Raw genomic sequence first — 18,610 nt, 5'->3', positions numbered from 1 at the left:
GTCCCTCAGGGCTCAGTGTTGGGTCCATTATTGTTTTCTGTATTTATAAATGATATTGATGATGGTATATCGGGATTAATGTCCAAGTTTGCAGACGATACAAAGGTTGGCAGGGTTGTCAAGGACACTACTGACACTATGCTTCTGCAACAGGATCTGGAAAGGTTGAGCAGATGGGCTGAGAGGTGGCAAATGAAGTTTAACATTGACAAATGTAAAGTACTACACATGGGAAACAGCAACCCCAGAGCAACGTATCAACTCTATGGTACAACACTGACAGTGGTAGAGAATGAAAGGGACTTGGGGGTGATTGTGCAGGCAGATATGAAGTTCTCTGAGCAGTGCAGATGGGCTGCAAGAGTAGCTCATGGAGTATTGTCAATGATATACAGGAATTTTTCCAGCAGGGATAAGGAGGTGATTATTCCATTGTATAAGGCGATGGTCAGGCCACACCTAGAGTACTGTATACAGGTCTGGAGGCCTCATTTCACGAAGGATGTAGAGCTGCTGGAACGAGTACAGAAAAGGGCAACAAGATTAGTGAATGGAACAAAGGGGTGCTCTTACGAAGAAAGGCTTAAGTTTTGCAAATTACAGTGTCTGGAGACTAGGCACCAGCGAGGTGATCTGATAGAGGTGTATAAAGCCTTGAATGGTTTAAGCATGCTCAATGCTGATGGGATTCTTCCTCTAGCTCAGAATAATCACCTGAGAGGGCATAAATTCAAATTGAGGAAAGACAGATGTAGGATAGACGTGCGGAAATTTGCCTTTAGCCAGCGGGTGGTTGGTTGGTGGAACAGACTTCCATCCCTTGTGGTGGAGGTTGATAGCCTAAATAAGTTTAAGGCTCAGCTGGACAGGTATTTTGAACGAACAGAGGGGTGAAGTGGAAGTGGTTTTTTTTTTTTTTTTTTTTTTGGCTGATGCTGCATAAGCTTGCTTTCTTGCATCAAATGCCTCTACTAATGCTAATGTTATGTAACCCTAAAAGGAAAGGGATGAATCACATTAGTCCACTATATATGAATGATTTAACTGTTGATGATCCTGTTCAGGTTGCTGACAAACTACTAGGTATTTTACATCTATATTCACATATAAAGAATTTTTTAGGGCTGGAGATGCCAGAAGTGTATCAAATTCCAAACAGAGGCTAAATGATTTTGCGATAACTGAGAGGAAAGCTGAAAAGAAATTGTTGCAGCTAAACGTAAAAAAGGGCACCAGGGATGGATGAGATCTACCCAATTATATTAAGAGAGCCAGCAAAAGAGTTAAGTAAACATTTAGCCATAATTATGAGAGCATCTCTGGATTCAGGAGAGGTCTGTATAGATTAGAGATATGCAAACAATCCCCAATTTACAAAGGGAGTCAAAGGGTGATACAAGTAATTACAGACCGGTCAACTTGACTTCTGTTCCGGCAAAAATTATGAAGTCACTAGTTAAAGAAGTAACACATAACCACCTAGATAGAAATGTAGCCATACTGCAATCACAGCATGGATTTGTCATGGCCTTGTCTGACAAATCTGATGCAGTAACTAAGGAACTGGATGCAAAAAATTATTTTGACAAAAATTATTTATACTTAGATTTCAGAAAAAAATTTGACACTATTCCATAGAAAAGATAGACATACAAATTGGGGCACTATGGCATTAGAAACAAGTTACTGATATGGATAAAGAGATGGTTGAGTAGAAGAATCAATGCACTGCTCTTCTTGGATTAATGTTATCAGTGGAGTGCCCGGAGTACACCGATGGGCCCTTTGTTGTTTTCCATATTTATTAATGATTTTAACAAAGGAAAATCAATATAACAAAGGCAAATCAAAAATAATATCTAAGTTTGCAGATGATACAAAGGTTTCAGGGTGGTTAATTACACTAACTGGGGTATGCTACTGCAACAAGATCTAGACAAATTAGGCAGATGGGCTGAGAAGTGGCAACTGAAGATTAACATTGACAAATGCAAGGTAATCCAGAAACACATACCAACTGTGGTACCACATTCAGGGTAGTGAAGAATGAAAAAGACCTGGGGTAATTGTGTAATCAGATATGAAGTTTTCTGAGCAATGCTGAGAGGCTGCCAGGACAGTTCATGAGGTTTTGTCAATGACATACAGTAATTTTGCAAGCAGGTATAAGGAGGTGATTATCCTGTTGTATAAGGCAAAGGATAGGCTACATCTTGAGTATTACATAGATGTCTGGAAGCCTCATTTTAGAAAGGATGTTAACTGTTCGAACAAGTGCAGAGAAGGGCAAGATTAGTGAGGGGAACATAAGGGTACTCCTCCAAGAAATGGCCTCATTTTTGCAAACTGCAGCATTAGGCACTTGTGAGGAGATCTGATGAAGTGATTAAAGCTTTGAATGTATTAGTATTACCAATGGCAATATGGTGCAAAGAAGCCTAAGGCTTATGCTGCACCAGTCAAAAAAAAAGGAAGTAAAATAATAATAATAAAAAATTTAAATTAAATAAATAATAAATAAATAATAAAAGAAGAGGAAATACACAACCTATGCATTTCCCTCCTCCCATAGGTAACTATCCAGCTGACCTTTGAATTTCCACAGACTGTCAACCTCCACCACCCATTTAGGTAACTTATTCCAGAATTTTTAACTTGCTGGGTAAAATAAAACTTCCTGCAATACTGTCAAAAAAAAATCGTCCCCGGAACTAGAATCATTTAGAATCGTGAAAATTTCATCCTCATTCATTTTATTTTTGCTGCTCAGAGCCTTAAACACCTCAATCAAGTCTCCTCTTAGGTGCCCAGTTCCCAAGCTGTGAAACCCACATATTCAAAGTCTTTCCTCATATGGATGCCCTTTAGCCAATCTCACCAAGAGGATTACCCATTTTTGGACCCTTTCAACATGCACAATGTCTTTCTTTAGGTGCAGTCTCCATACTTGAACATAATATTACAAGTGTGATCTAACAATAGCCTTATATAATGGGATTATGACTATGACATCCTTATCTCTACTAGAAATTGTTCGATAAATCATTGATGGGACACCATGGGCCTTCATTGCAACCAGTCTACAATGCTCGGAGAACTTCAGGTCTGAGCGTATCGTAACACCCAAGTCCTTTTCCTCCACTACCAGCTTTGGTTCAACTCTGCCAAGTGTATAAGTTATTTTGGGGTTACTGTTCCCCAGGTGCAATACCTTACACTTTGCTGGATTAAAGCATAGTTGCCATTATTCTGACCATCCCTGAGGTCTGTCTAGGTCACTCTGAAGAAGCTCTGCTTGGTGGTGATCATTAACTATTCTACTGATCTTTACATCGCCTGCAAATTTAGACATCACGCCCTCTATCCCTTCATCGATATCATTTGAGAAAATCAAAAACAATAGTGGTCCCAATACTGATCCTTGGGGAACCCCACTTCTTAAATTAACCCAATCTGAGGAATAACCATTTATCACAACCCTCTGCCTCCTGCCCTGCATCCTGCTATCCATCTAAGGATTTTCCCCATGATTTCAACCTGTTCCAGCTTATAAAGTAACTGCTCATGTGGGAGTGAGTGAAATGCTTTGCTGAAATCTAAATAAACAATGTCAAAATTATTCCATAAATTCAGCTCATGAGTGATCCTGTCAAAATAGCTAACCAGATTTGTTAAACATGATTTTCCTATTACAAATCATGGTGTGTACCCTTCTTAATTCTATTTCTATCTAAATGATCCTAAATTCCACCCTTGACCATTGCCTCCATAATTTTCCCTACTACTGAAGTTAGACCGACCCATCAGTAATTTCCCACTACACTCTTAGAACCACTTTTGTATATTGGTGATATATTGCCACTTTTCAAATACAACAGAATCTCTCCTGAGTCCAATGATGCTCTCATAATTAGCCTTAATGGTTCAATACACTCACTTGCTGCCACCCCTAAAACTAATGGATTAAGTAAACTAAATACTGATGGCATCCTCTTGCTCGGACAACACACATCGGGGAGCATAACTTAAATTAAAGAAGGATGGTTGCAGGGCAGATATCAGGAAATTTGCTTTTAGGCAGGGGTTAGTCAATTGTTGGACAAACATTTACCGGATGTTGTGAAAGTGATAGTTTGAAGAAATTTAAGGAGAGCTAGACAAATTATTAGAGAGGTCAGATCAGTGTTGAATCCAGGGAGGTAGTTTCACCCACGGTGGAATAAAATTCACCCCGGCGGAAAATAGCAATTTTTATTTTATAAAACATGAATTCAATAAATTTATGTCAAATAAACAACACGAAAAATCACATCAACTAAGTATGGTACTTGTTAGGTGGTAGACAGCAAAAATAAAAAATCACTAAAATTCAAGACATGAAATTTTCAAAATAATTAAATGGGCAATATTTCTGGCTATACAAATTGTAACTAAATGCCACTATTTCAAGTGCCTGCATTTTCATTTTATGGTTTTCAGGTTCCCTTTATTTTCACATGAACCATCTCTTGATAGTGTTTCACACAAATGGTCTACTTGTGACTAATTCTTTGTTTGTATATCGCAAACAAGATTGCAGGCCATGAATAGCATTAGCATTAGTAGAAGCATTTGATGCAAGAAAGCAAGCTTATGCAGCATCAGCCAAAAAAAAAAATAAATAAATTACCACTTCCACTTCACCCCTCTGTTCGTTCGAAATACCTGTCCAGCTGAGCCTTAAACTTATTTAGGCTATCAACTTCCACGACAAGGGATGGAAGTCTATTCCACCAACCAACCACCCGCTGGCTAAAGGCAAATTTCCTCACGTCTATCCTACATCCGTCTTTTCTCAATTTGAATTTATGCCCTCTCAGGTCATTATTCTGAGCAAGAGGAAGAATCCCATCAGATTGAGCATGCTCAAACCATTCAAGGCTTTATACACCTCTATCAGATCACCTCGCCGGTGCCTAGTCTCCAGACACTGCAATTTGCAAAACTTAAGCCTTTCTTCGTAAGAGCACCCCTTTGTTCCATTCACTAATCTTGTTGCCCTTCTCTGTACTCGTTCCAGCATCTCTGCATCCTTCTTGAAATGAGGCCTCCAGATCTGTATACAGTACTCTAGGTGTGGTCTGACCATTGCCTTATACAATGGAATAATCACCTCCTTATCCCTGCTAGAAAAATTCCTATATATCATCGACAATACACCATGAGCTACTCTTGCAGCCCGTCTGCACTGCTCAGAAAACTTCATATCTGCCTGCACAACCACCCCCAGCTCCCTTTCATTCTCTACCACTGTCAGTGTAGTACCACAGAGTTGATACGTTGCTCTGGGGTTGCTGTTTCCCATATGTAGTACTTTACATTTGTCAATGTTAAACTTCATTTGCCACCTCTCAGCCCATCTGCTCAACCTTTCCAGATCCTGTTGCAGTAGCATAGTGTCAGTAGTGTCCTTGACAACCCTGCCAACCTTCGTATCGTCTGCAAACTTGGACATTAAGCTTGATATACCATCATCAATATCATTTATAAATACAGAAAACAATAATGGACCCAATACTGAACCCTGAGGGACTCCACTAATAACATTAGTCCACGATGAGCAGTGTCCATTGATTACCACTCTGTCTTCTCCCCCTCAACTACCCCCTTATCCATAGCAGCAATTTGCCTCCAATGCCACACTGCTCCAATTTGTGCAGCAGTTTTCCATGTGCAACAGTATCAAAAGCTTCTCTAAGATCCAAGTATATAATATCAAAGTTATTCCCTGCATCCAGTTCTTTTGTGACTGCCTGATTTGGTTCCTGACAGATAGGTTCGCCTGAATTGGTTCCTGACAGATGCTATTGTAAATTGAAATTATAAAGTGTCCCACAGCTTTCAGGGGAGTCTGCAACCACTAATTCAATTGTCCGCAGTTTCACTTTATGGTTTTCACATTCCTTTTTTTTTTTTTGTTTTTTTCACAGCAAGAGTCTACTTGTAGCTAATTCTTCCTTTGTATATCACAAATGAGATGAATTGGTTGCAGCCTATAAACAATACATTTTATAACCTTTTTATTAAACATTAGTAGAGGCATACAATGCAAGAAAGCAAGCTTATGCAGCATCACACAAAAAAAAAAAAAAAAAAAAAAAGAACCTCCCATTTCACCCCTCCATTCGTTCCAAATACCTGCCAAGCTCAGCCTTAAATTTATTTAGGCTATCAACTTCCACAACAAAAGATGGAAGTCTTCCACCAATCAACTACCCACTGACTAAAGGCAAATTCCCACACATCTATCTACAACTATCTTTCCTCACTTTGAAACTGTGCCCCCCTCGTGTTCTTAATCTGAGCAAGAGGAAGAATCCCATCAGCATTCAGCTTGCTCAACCCATTCAAGGCCTTATACACCTTAATCAAATCACCTTGCAGGTGCCTACTCTCCAGGTGCTGCAATTTGCAGAACTTAAGCTTTTTGATAAGGGTAACCCTTTGTTCCCCTCACCAATCTTGTTACCCTTCTTTGTATTCATTGTAGCAACTCTACATCCTTCCTTAAATGAGGCCTCCAGACCTGTACACAGTACTCTACGTGTGGCCTGACCATTGCCTTGTATAATGGGATAATCACCTCCATGTCCCTGCTATCAAAATTCCTATATATCATTGATAAGACTCCATTGACCTGCCCTGGCAGCCTATCTGCACTGCTCAGCAAACTTCATATTTCACTGCACAATTATCCCCAGGTCTTTTTCACTTTTCACTTCCCTGAGTGCAGTACCACACAGTTGGTACATTTCTCTTTAGTTATTGCTACCAATATGCAGTACTTTGCATTTGTCAACGTTAAACTTCAGTCACCACTTCTCAGCCCATTTTCCCAGCTTATCTAGATCCAGTTATAGTAGCGTACCGTCTTTACTGTCATTAACAATTCTGCCAACCTTTGTATGATCTGCAAACTTGGACATTAAACCTGATATACCTTCATCAATATCATTGATAAATATACAAAACAACAATGGGCCCAACACTGAACCCTGGCAAACTCCACTAACAACATTTGTCCACGAAGAGCAGTGTCCACTGATTACCGCTCTCTATCGTCTCCCACTAAACCATCCCTTTATCCACTGTAGCAACTTATCCTTAATGCCATACCTCTCCAATTTGTACAGCAGTCTTCCATGTGCAACAGTATCAAAAGCTTTCCTGAAATTCAAGTATAGGATATCAAAATTATTTTTGGCATTCAGTTCCTTTGTGACCACATCATAGTATCCAATCAAACTGGTCAGACAAGAAACCCATGCTGTGTATTAACTATTACTGCAGTCTTGTCTAGATGATCCTGCAATGCTTCTTTAACCAGTGATTCCATTAATTTCTCAGGAACACAAGTTAAACTAACAGGTCTGTAGTTACTTGTGTCACCTTTTGAACCCCCTTTGTGAATTGGTGAAACATTTGCACACCTCCAGCCCACAGGGACCTCCCCTGAGTCTAAGGAAGCTCTCATAATTATGGCTAAGGGTTTGTTTAGTTCCTTTGCTACCTCCTTAAAAAATATAACTGGATAGATCCCGTCCACCCCAGGTGCCTTCCTTAGGTTTAACTTCAACAATTTCTCCTCCACTTTGCTCTCAGTTATTACGAAATCACTTAGCTTCGTGTTAGAGTTTGATAAACTTCTGGCACTCCCCTCATTGAATAACCTCATGTGTATCTGTATGAATCTGTATTGCAAGAAGATAAGCTGAGGGCCAAAGTGAGTTATCGGAAAAATTAATAAATGATTGATACACATAAGAAATAACATTATGGAAAGAATAACATTATTACAATACAGTACTTGCATGTGTGATAATTTGTTTTTTGATAATTTTTTTTTTTTGATAATTTTTTTTTGTTTGTTTTTTTTTTTTTTGCAAATTTTAATCAATGATTTTCATATTAAATTGTGATTGTTGTCAGTAATGTGGTTGTTGTGAACTGACTATTAGTATTTAGATGTTAAATAATAAATATTTCCTTTTGTTTCCTATTTTGTTTTCTCATATTATAACAATCATAAATATGCATAATCTGTATTTATATTTATGCATATATAGATATATATATATATATGCATTGCGCCTAAATTTATATTTATACATATATCTATATGCATTGTGCCTAAATTTATATTTATGCATAAATATAAATATACAGATTTGTTTATAACATATACATATGTTGCAAATATTAAATAATAATAAAAAAATATATACTACATGTACCCCCAAAGTTTACATACTTTCCCCCCAGCCTAGGGCATGTATCCCTTAAGTTTACATTCTTTTCCCCCCACACACAAACGCTATGGATTCAACACTGGCAGGGCCGTGCGGTAGATTTTTTCAGTATTATGCAAATCTTCGAAATGCCGCCCCTTAATGGTTCAAATTGTATTTTGATTTTGCTGCATATGTCGCCCCCTTACGGTACCGCCTGATGCGGCCGCCTCTCTGTATCATAGCACGGCACGGCCCTGAACACTGGGTCAGACAGATTACGTGGAAAGGTGTGTTTTGTTTTTTTTCTGTCTGATATAAGGATGCTTTCATACATCATTTGCTACTATTGATACTAATACTAATATTTATTAAAAATTCTAAACATTATTTATAAATGGAAAAAAATTTTACTTTTATTTATATTAAAAAGAAGCAAGTTACAGTGATATAATTTTAGTGTAAACAAATATGTGTAAACTACACTGTTCTATAAATTATATGATGGCGAGTTGAATATCTTATGCACTTTCTACACACACACACACACACACACGATTCATGAGAAACTGAACTCAATACTTGTGAAATTAAACATTATGAATTCACCTCCCAAAAATCAATAGTTACTTTTATTTCTTTTCATTTAAGCAAAAGAAATGATGATCACCTTTACGTGCTTCTTTTGCTTTAGCCTCCTCAATTCGAAGCAGTTCTTTCTGCTTAGCTTCTTGTGCTGCCTTTGCTTCTTTCTCTTCATCATATTTAATACCTATAAAGACATTTTAAATAATTATGTAATGATATCAAGGTAATCACTAATGACAAAAAACATACTATTTAATTCCATTTATAGTTCGAGATAAAACTATAAAACTATAACCCTATAAAACTGAAAATTACAGAATGATTTTTTTAAAAAATAGCCATTCACAAGAATATAAATTTTTACATACATTACTCGTATATAATTCTAGAGTACCTATAGTCTCATGAAGGGCATTCAATAAATTATTTAACTACCAGTGACAAATGGGCCTGGAGTACTGGGGTCCATAGTTTAACAGATATTTATTTAAAGTATACCCAGTATAAAATAAAATAAAATAAAATAAAATAAAATATAATTTTATTTTATTTTATACTGGGTATACTTTAAATAAATATCTATTTAACTACCTATGAAGGAAATGAGGCATTTTTTTTTTTTTTCCAATTAAATCCTCTGAACTTCAATACACTTGTTCCATTTTGTTGGAAATGAGGAAATACCAGACAAATAAAACTCTGTCCTGTCCATCAAAGAATGCAGAAACAGCAAACTTCAGTTCATTATCATCAGCAAAGCGACAATCACATATATTTTTCTTGAGGCATATTAATACTAATATATCCAGACTATATAATAGATACTAATAGATCCAGACTCTAAGGTGGATGTGTAAGTTCTGTAAAGTCATTCTCTCAAAGCAGTAGCAACAGCATTTAACCTGTGCACTGGTGCATTGTCCTGAAGAAGCAGTACACCTCTGAAAAGTTTTCCATGGCATCCCTTAGTTTATACAGTAGGGATGCATATAATTCCCCAGTGACTATCTACTTGTGTTCCAAGTAGTGAATGTGCAAAATTCCCTGAGCATTCCAAAAAAATGGTGGCCATAATCTCACAAGCTGAAGGGTATGTATGAAATTTTTTGGATGGGGAAGAACCCTTGTGCTTCCATTGCATTGGTTCTTGCTAAGTCTCAGGATCCCAGTGATGAACCCATGTTTCATCACCCATAACAATTCTGAAGATGAAAGTTAGATGGATCCCTTTCATAAAGTGCTAAATTCTCCTCACAAAATCTTACTCTGAATTAGCATTAGCAGAGGCATATGATGCAAGAAAGCAAACTTATGCAGCATCAACCAAAAAAAAAAAAAAAACCACTCCCATTTCACTCCTCCGTTCGTTCGAAATACCTGTCCAGCTGAGCCTTAAATTTACTTAGGCTATCAACTTCCACAACGAGGGATGGAAGTCTGTTCCACCAGCCAACTACCCACTGGCTAAAGGCAAACTTCCGCACATCTATCCTACATCTGCCTTTCCTCAATTTGAATTTATGCCCTCTCAGTTGATTATTTTGAGCAAGAGGAAAAATCCTATTGACATTGAGCATGCTCAAACCATTCAAGGCTTTATACACCTCTATCAGATCACCTCGCCGGTGCCTAGTCTCCAGACACTGCAATTTGCAAAACTTAAGCCTTTCTTTGTAAGAGCACCCCTTTGTTCCATTCACTAATCTTGTTGCCCTTCTCTGTACTCATTCCAGCATCTCTGCATCCTTCTTGAAATGAGGCCTCCAGATCTGTATACAGTACTCTAGGTGTGGTCTGACCATTGCCTTATACAATGGAATAATCACCTCCTTATCCCTGCTAGAAAAATTCCTGTATATCATTGACAAGACACCATGAGCTACTTTTGCAGCCCATCTGCACTGCTCAGAAAACTTCATATCTGCCTGCCTTCATATCTACCACTGTCAGTGTAGTACCACAGAGTTGATACATTGCTCTGGGGCTACTGTTTCCCCTATGTAGTACTTTACATTTGTCAATTTTAAACTTCATTTGCCACCTCTCAGCCCACCTGCTCAACCTTTCCAGATCCTGTTGCAGCAGCAGCAGCATCGAACTCTAGCTCCCTGCTAGAGTTCGATAAATTTCTGACATTTCCCTTTCTAAATATCTCCTCATGTGTGAATGTAGATGTGAAATACTCATTCAGTTTGTCAGCTATCTGAGCAAGATCATCAACAATCGAAATCAAGCGGACCAATCTGATTCATCCCCTTCCTTCTAGAGTTTACATAAATAAAGAACTCTTTGCTCTTTTTCTTTCCATCTTTTGCCAAAGATTTCTCATAATTTTCCTTTGCTTACCTAACCTCTTTTATAACTTGATTACAGACAAGCTTATATATACGAGAGTGTTCTGTGTCAACTGATAATTTATATGTATCCCTGCATTTTTCTTCTATGCCACAGGTCTCATTAGCTATCTGACATCCATTTAGGTTTAAACCTTGAACAGTATTTCCTAGTTAGGACAAAAAGCCTAGTAGCTTCCAAGATTATTTCAGCCGACCGGGCTAGCCGAGGGGGTAAAGTACCTGCCCGGCAACCCAAAGGTCGCGGGTTCGATTCCCGCCTCGGGCTTGGATCAAAGTACTGCAAAAACCTTGGGAGGTGCAATATGGCCACAGAAGCCGATGCGCCAACAACTGCCAAATCAAAAAAAAAAAAAAAAAGATTATTTCCTTGAATGCTTCCCATTTAGAATTTGCTGTTGGTAACATCTTCAGTTGGTCCCACTATATAGAATTTAAATACTGTCTCAGACCATCGTAGTCGCCTTTGCTCCATTGCAAAAGCAGATATGTATGTACAGTGCATTTTCACTGTACATACATACTCAATCAATAGTATAGCAACAGCTTATTTATTGGTACTCATCTCAATTATCGATAGGAATAAGAAAGGTTAAGACATTAAAATGTAATTAATTAAATAAATAAATTTAAAAAATTAATTAAATAAATAAATTAACAAATTTACATAAACACCGGAGGATTACAATGGCATCCCCTTTATCAGAGATAAAGGGGATACCACTGTAATTTTAGATAAAAGCACGTATACAGAGAAAATCCGACAGGTTCTTTCGGACAATGAAACATACAAGATAGATAAAAGTTCACGGTTAAAGAACCAGCTGGATACCATTCTCAGGAAACTAAAAGCAAATAAAGAAATTAACTTACACACACTGCAAAATATTGGCATTCAGAATAATATCCTACAGCATATGTTCAGTATCGTGAAATTACATAAAACAGGATGCCCGCTACAACCCATTGTTTCATTTAACAAATCAACCATTGTTCTTGGTTAAAATTATATCACCTCTAATGAAATTTTCCGAATTCAGGGCACACAATGCCAGCGTATAAATACTGTCACGATATTGAACAATGACATACTTGCATATTATGACGTTGTTTCCCTTTATACTAACGTGAATATAGATTACACATTGCAAAAATTAAGGGAATTATTAACAACTGATAACACACTTTCAAGTCGTACCAACCTTAGCAATAACAGCCATTTTAGAATGAGTCTCTATTTTAATCAAAGCAAGACATTTCCAGTTTCAAAATGAAATTGAGCAGATTTAAGGTCTCCCTATGGGATTAGATATTTCAGCTCCTCTTCCTGAGATTTACCTAGCTTCAGTAGAATGTCAAATATTTCAACCATTTCCCCTGAAGTTAAATTACTAATTGGTAATAGGACTATTATTGATAAACTTTTAACCAAATTCAACTCGGTACATAACAGACTAAAATACACTCTTGAATTAGAGGAAGAGAATAGTATTAATTTCTTAAAATTAACAATATATAAAAAAGACAATAAGCTCAGGACTAAGATATTCAGAAAAAAAAAACTCATGCAGGGAAATATTTACATTTTTATTCTCACCATTCATAAAACACAAAAAAATCCATACTATACAACCAAATATACAATTTAGCCATAGAATTACAATATTAACAAAGAGGTTCACAGCTAGGAAATAACCCGCATGGTTAATTCGAAGCACAATATCATATGTACAATACAACATCAATAACCACCATAATAATAATATTTGTAGAAATTACACACAAGGGCACCCATATCACAGCCAATTTGCCAGACAACTTTGTAAAGTGTTTGCAGGTTCAGATATCACACTAATATTCTCTTCTTACAATAAACTAGGTGCTTCCTTCAATAAATATAAGGAAATATACACATATCAAACACAAGACATCAATAATATTATATATCATCAAATGCCAACCAGGTTGTGATGCTTGCTACATAGGCAGCACCACTACAAAATATGGTTCATCAAAAACAGCAAATACACGAGCATATTACCATTACAACAGTTTCAGAACCAATCAGTCAAGTACCAAGCTCACACAACATGTACAGGCCTATAATCACAATCCTTCAATTGATACTGCCATTATTTTAATCAAATTGAAATCTAATTATAAAATATTTCAATACAAAACGCTAGCAATAGAATGGTTCCGTCATAACACTTCACTTGAAATATTAAACCAAATTGCCAGTTAGTCTTTCTCCAATATGAAGTCTTGTGCGCATCAAATTCTCACATGTCTGAGCAATGCATCATGGGGACTCGGCAACTCCTTTTAAACCCCTTCGCTAACCTTCAGCCAACTGACAATGAACAATAACGAAAGTCTACCATTTAGACTCTCGGCTTTTTACATTACAGTTTTTTAAATTTTAAGTTTGTTTACATAGTGATTTTATAAATGACAACTGGGGAAATGGACAATGCACTTCTTCCTCCGAGCTTAGTCTTAAATTACTAATGTGGTTTAATATTTCTGATTTAATTAATTACATTATATTGTCTTTACCTTTACTACTCCTATAACACCAATGTGAAAATACATGGATAATTGAGGTGAGTACCAATAAATTAAGCAATTGTTACACTACTGATTGAGCATTAAAAAAAACAAGGAGCTTTAAGATTCACTATACAATTTTTCTTTGTATGTACACACTCAACATGACAGAGAATAACAACAAATACTTTTGCAATGGATAATTTTTAAAAAAATTAACTACTGAGATTTATTATTATTATATATATATTTATTCAGTTATAAGTGTATACTGCTAAACACTTATAACTGAATAACTTATGGAAGAAACCATACAATCTTTAAGATCAGATAACTACAGCCTTGAATGAAGAAAACATTGAAATTCCTACAGTTGTCAATGGGAATCAAACTGAGGCCTCTCTAAACAAGTAACAGATAACCATGTATCGCATTGACTAGACTGCCACGAGAACTATATGTGAAATATTTTGATTTCATAATAATGAAGATCACTGAGTTCTGTTTATTGCTGCCATAACTATCATGCAGCTCAATGTATATGAGCTGTACATTAAAACAAAAAACAATGTTGTTGTGTATTACACAAGACAATTCAAAAAGAATGGTATACTTTCATACAGAGATGTAACTAGGCAATCCTACTCCTGGGACAAAAGTAATATAAGTATGCCCCCATTATATGCAGGTAGTTAATCTTTATGAATTTATAAAAATTACTATTGCAACGATCTATGATTTGCATATATTTATTAAAAAATTTAAATAATATAATGAAAATAACAAAACAAAAATATCAAAGAAAAAGAAACTTACAAATATTCGTTTATATCTACAGAGACTTTCTATAAAAACTACAAAGAAAATACATAACTACAAATAAATAAAGAAAAAATCACAGATAGCATATGTTTATATATCTAGAATAAAATCATAGAAACAAAATACTTAAGAGTACTTTTAACATTATAACAAACTAAAAATATGCGATGAAGATGTATTATTTTAAATGAATTTTTCTCGCTTTTACCGAAGCAAAACCATCAATAATTTTATCGTAATTTCTGTTTTGTGCAACATGATTTTCAATGGATATAATTCATATGTTAATTAGTTGTTCTTGTCCAGTAGTTAATCTACAGCGATTTTTTAATCAATTTAAGTTTACTGAAGGAGTAAGAAAATTTCATAACACTATTTCTATGTTTGAATAAGATTCTGTTAGACAATACTCAGGAATATATTGGAGAAGTTGAAAGGGGTTACAGATTTTATATCCAGCAGAACTGAAAAAACATGATTTTGAAACTTTCAATATCTGATGCATTTAAATCTTTGTTATATTTTAAATTAAGGTCAAAAGCAGCCTTCTTCAAGTCGGATTTATTAATTAATGTGAGTTAAGTTCCAAATAGAAAATCAAAATCTGAAGAAATAGTATTCCGTTTTTCAAGTCTAGTAGGTAAGTCATTCGTAAGAACATCCAAAACATTAAATTTCAATACAAAATTAGTTTGGCAGATAAATTGAAATCATTTGAAGATTCATAAAGTGTCATTCTGTTTTTTTCCTTCATCTGGAAATATAGCTGATATACCCATATTTTCTGCTGTGGTAGCAGCATATCTGAAAATATCTTGAAATTTGCTTTCCGATGTGTCTTGGGGATTTTTTTTATCAATCTGCTTATTAATTGAAGAGTTATGTATGCAAAGCTTTTTAGCTTGCAATACTTTATTTACATAGTCAATATTATGAAGAATTTTATTCCATATAGCCAATCTGCATAAAAATGGATAGCCTATTTGTAAAAGCAGACTTTGAGCAATACTGATAGTTCTGCATCTGCAATATTAATTAAGACTTCATGAACTTTTGTTGTTATGCATATACACCAACTAAATTAAGGCTATATGACAAACATGGTACAAACGTTGCAAATAATTTTTTTTTAATTATTGCCTCTACGCCATACTGGCTCTGTACCACATCCCTGCGATCAAGGGATCAAGCACATCCTGATAAATAATCCTCGTGATCTTGTTTTCCATGGAGAAAATCAGGCTGTAGATCTTCCAATGTAAAATGATGCAAAAGACATTCACTTTTGGCAAATGCCATTCATGCTCTACAATGTTGTGCAAATTTTTAGTGCACTAGACGAGCACATTATGGCGATTCACTTTACTGCTTAAGTGAAATGCTACTTCATCACTGAAGATCAGGCAGGTTGCAAATTCATCATTTTTCATGTCAGCTTGCAGAGAATCGTATTGTTTAACTTTGTCACTGGATTTTATGGATTAACACCAACCGCGACATGTGACCTTTCATAGTTAATCATTTTCACAGCGCAAACAATGCAGTTTTCTTTCGCAACTGTAACTCGTGAATATCTTGATACAATTTCCATGGACTTTGCTAGAAGCTTGTCGAATTCAGTAAACATTTTCTTCCGATACACTAGGAAGCTTTTCCTTTTGCAGGATACAATTGTCTTCTTCAAATTGCTTATACCAATAGTAAATATTGCTCCTAGTTGGAGGATAAATTCTGAAACATGTATGGAATATCCATTGCACCACTGTCACAGTTCGTTTTCACAAACTACAGGAAGCAGAACACCTTTTGTTGTGGAGCTGCCATTTTTGTAACAAAGTCATTCCTAGTGGCAAAAGAGTGAAACACTTTACTGCATTAATTTGAGTCAAACTTTGAGAATTTTCTAACAGATGGTGCATATTACATGACTGTAGGCTCACTGATTACTTCACAATAAACTTATGAAAGTGTATCATTCTTTTGAATTGCTCTACACATAATTATATATACAATTATAATTGTACTTACCTGATAAACCATGAACATCCGTATGATATCATTTGCTGTTTAATACTTGTAACCCATGGAAAGAGAATGTTCCTCTCCTTTAGAACTATCTTTTACATAACGAACTTTGAGACTTAGTGTGAACTGCTCTTGCAATTTATGGCTACATAAGCTGGTCCTAGGTGCTTGCAGGAACCAGTAACCAGTCTGACTTGCATAAATGATTGAAAGTGAAAAAATAGAAAATGCCTGGTGTGTGCATATGGCTGGAAAAATGTACAGTTAATTACAATTGTGAAATCTTATCTTGGTTGATTGAATTAAATTATTTTTTTTGCATGCAAATTAAGTTGCTATTTATGGAAGATATGAACCAAGGAAGCTGCTTCACGAGCTTTTCTCTTGTTTTTGACAATACTTTACTAAGCCAAATTAAAAAAAAAAGAAGATATAAAAATTTTATCGCAAACCTCTACATTCAAATTGGAAAATTCTAACACGCTGCAAATTGGTATATGTATTTTTCTGTATCACACCTCCTATGTGGTGAATTTTATGCATGCTCTTGTGTTCAATTCCATACACCACCATAAAAAGACCACAGCCTTGGTACTTTTTGGTATTTCTTGGGGTTTGCTTTGGTTATGCTTCATTTTAGTGTAGAGCTGCATGTAACATTTTCCTTTCAAGCAGTTTCCACGGTTAATCTCTTTAATAAATAGAGACTCATTTACACATACCAAAAAATCACACACACAGATTTCATTCCACATAACAAGGGTAAAATTTTCACAACTATAATAAAACATGCATTTTTCCAGCTGATCTAAAGTAATATCAACTGGTCACTTGCTCGTGCAAATGTTGTATGACAACTTCTTGTAGCTGTAATTTGCAGCAGCAGTTCAGTTGTTGCAAATTATGAAGTTTAATATTGAAAAAAAAAAAAAAAGGAATGTCACCTCTGCATGATTACCAGCCTAATTACGTTGGACATTAAAAGGGTCCAATGTAATTATATGAGGCTATTAACCATTAATTATACGAGACCTAATTGCAGAAACCGTCGAAATTAAATTACGTCTAATCTCCGACTCATGGTCCTTTACATGCATGCACAAAGACAAATTAAGTTCCAAGCTCACCCCTATTCGGTAATTTTCATTCCTGTGATCACGATACAGTCGAAAAGCATTGTCAGCTTCAGGAAGGAAGATAGTTTCGCATTTTTTTCATTAAATTAATTTACTTAATTTTTAATTGCATTAAATTGATTTTTAATTGTGTTCATTCGATTTTTAATTATTGTTAATTATTTCTTACTGTAATGTAAGATTTGATTTTTTTTTTTTTTAATTGTTTTCATTTTAATTTCTGGAGAGTATCATATGGAAGTGTTCTACTTTAGAGAATAAGAGAAGTTTACCTCAATATCATATTGAGGTAAACTTCTCTTATTCTTTTACAAATATTGATATCAACATAGAACATATTGAGCATTATAGCTGTGGTTCATACTATCTGAGTAAAATTAATGCATTAATCATCTACTCATAAACATCTACCACAACAAAACCAAAAGACTCTTAACATTTTAATGAGAATTGTGAATATTTGATACAGAGTTAATAAGGGTATCTGACTAAAAATTTCTCTTTAATACTAATGTTCTTATTTTGTAGGAATAGTTCTAACCCATTTAAACCAAAATGGATATATTTTGACCCCTTGAACTTCAAATTAAGGTTTTATTGCAATAACTTTTGAATTTTTCCACATATTTGCAACACTGTGGAAAGTACAATAAATTCTTTGCTCTGAAAGAGTACTAATTTTTATGATGTAAAGAAACACAGGCACTAGCTTTCACCCTGGTATCTAGGACTAACTTAATTATTATAATAAAGTTGCTAATGAATAGTGAAATGCATCAGAACATTTCTAAACAAACAAAATTACCAATTACCCTTTAGGAACCACACAATAAAATTAATCTCAGTACTACATGGTCCCACCTCATCC

The 18,610-nt window shown here is 35.4% G+C and overlaps 1 protein-coding gene across 4 annotated transcripts in view; it reads right to left on the bottom strand.

Annotated features, from left to right (window-relative positions):
- Vps13 (vacuolar protein sorting 13C) overlaps window positions 1-18,610 on the bottom strand; it is a 1,645,987-nt gene that overhangs the window by 1,574,865 nt on the left and 52,512 nt on the right. For all 4 annotated transcript variants that reach the window (XM_090373229.1, XM_090373247.1, XM_090373239.1 and 1 more), the window contains exon 4: window positions 8,938-9,039. In XM_090373229.1, coding sequence (XP_090229355.1) covers window positions 8,938-9,039 — 102 coding nt within the window. The remainder of the gene's footprint in view (window positions 1-8,937; window positions 9,040-18,610) is intronic.

Source organism: Mastigoproctus giganteus, chromosome 1 (genome assembly GCF_048544385.1).
Source record: "Mastigoproctus giganteus isolate SK-2022 chromosome 1, ASM4854438v1, whole genome shotgun sequence".
NCBI lineage: Eukaryota > Metazoa > Arthropoda > Arachnida > Uropygi > Thelyphonidae > Mastigoproctus > Mastigoproctus giganteus.
The sequence above is the reverse complement of the archived record's forward strand: the minus strand, read 5'-3'. Positions and strand labels throughout refer to the sequence as shown.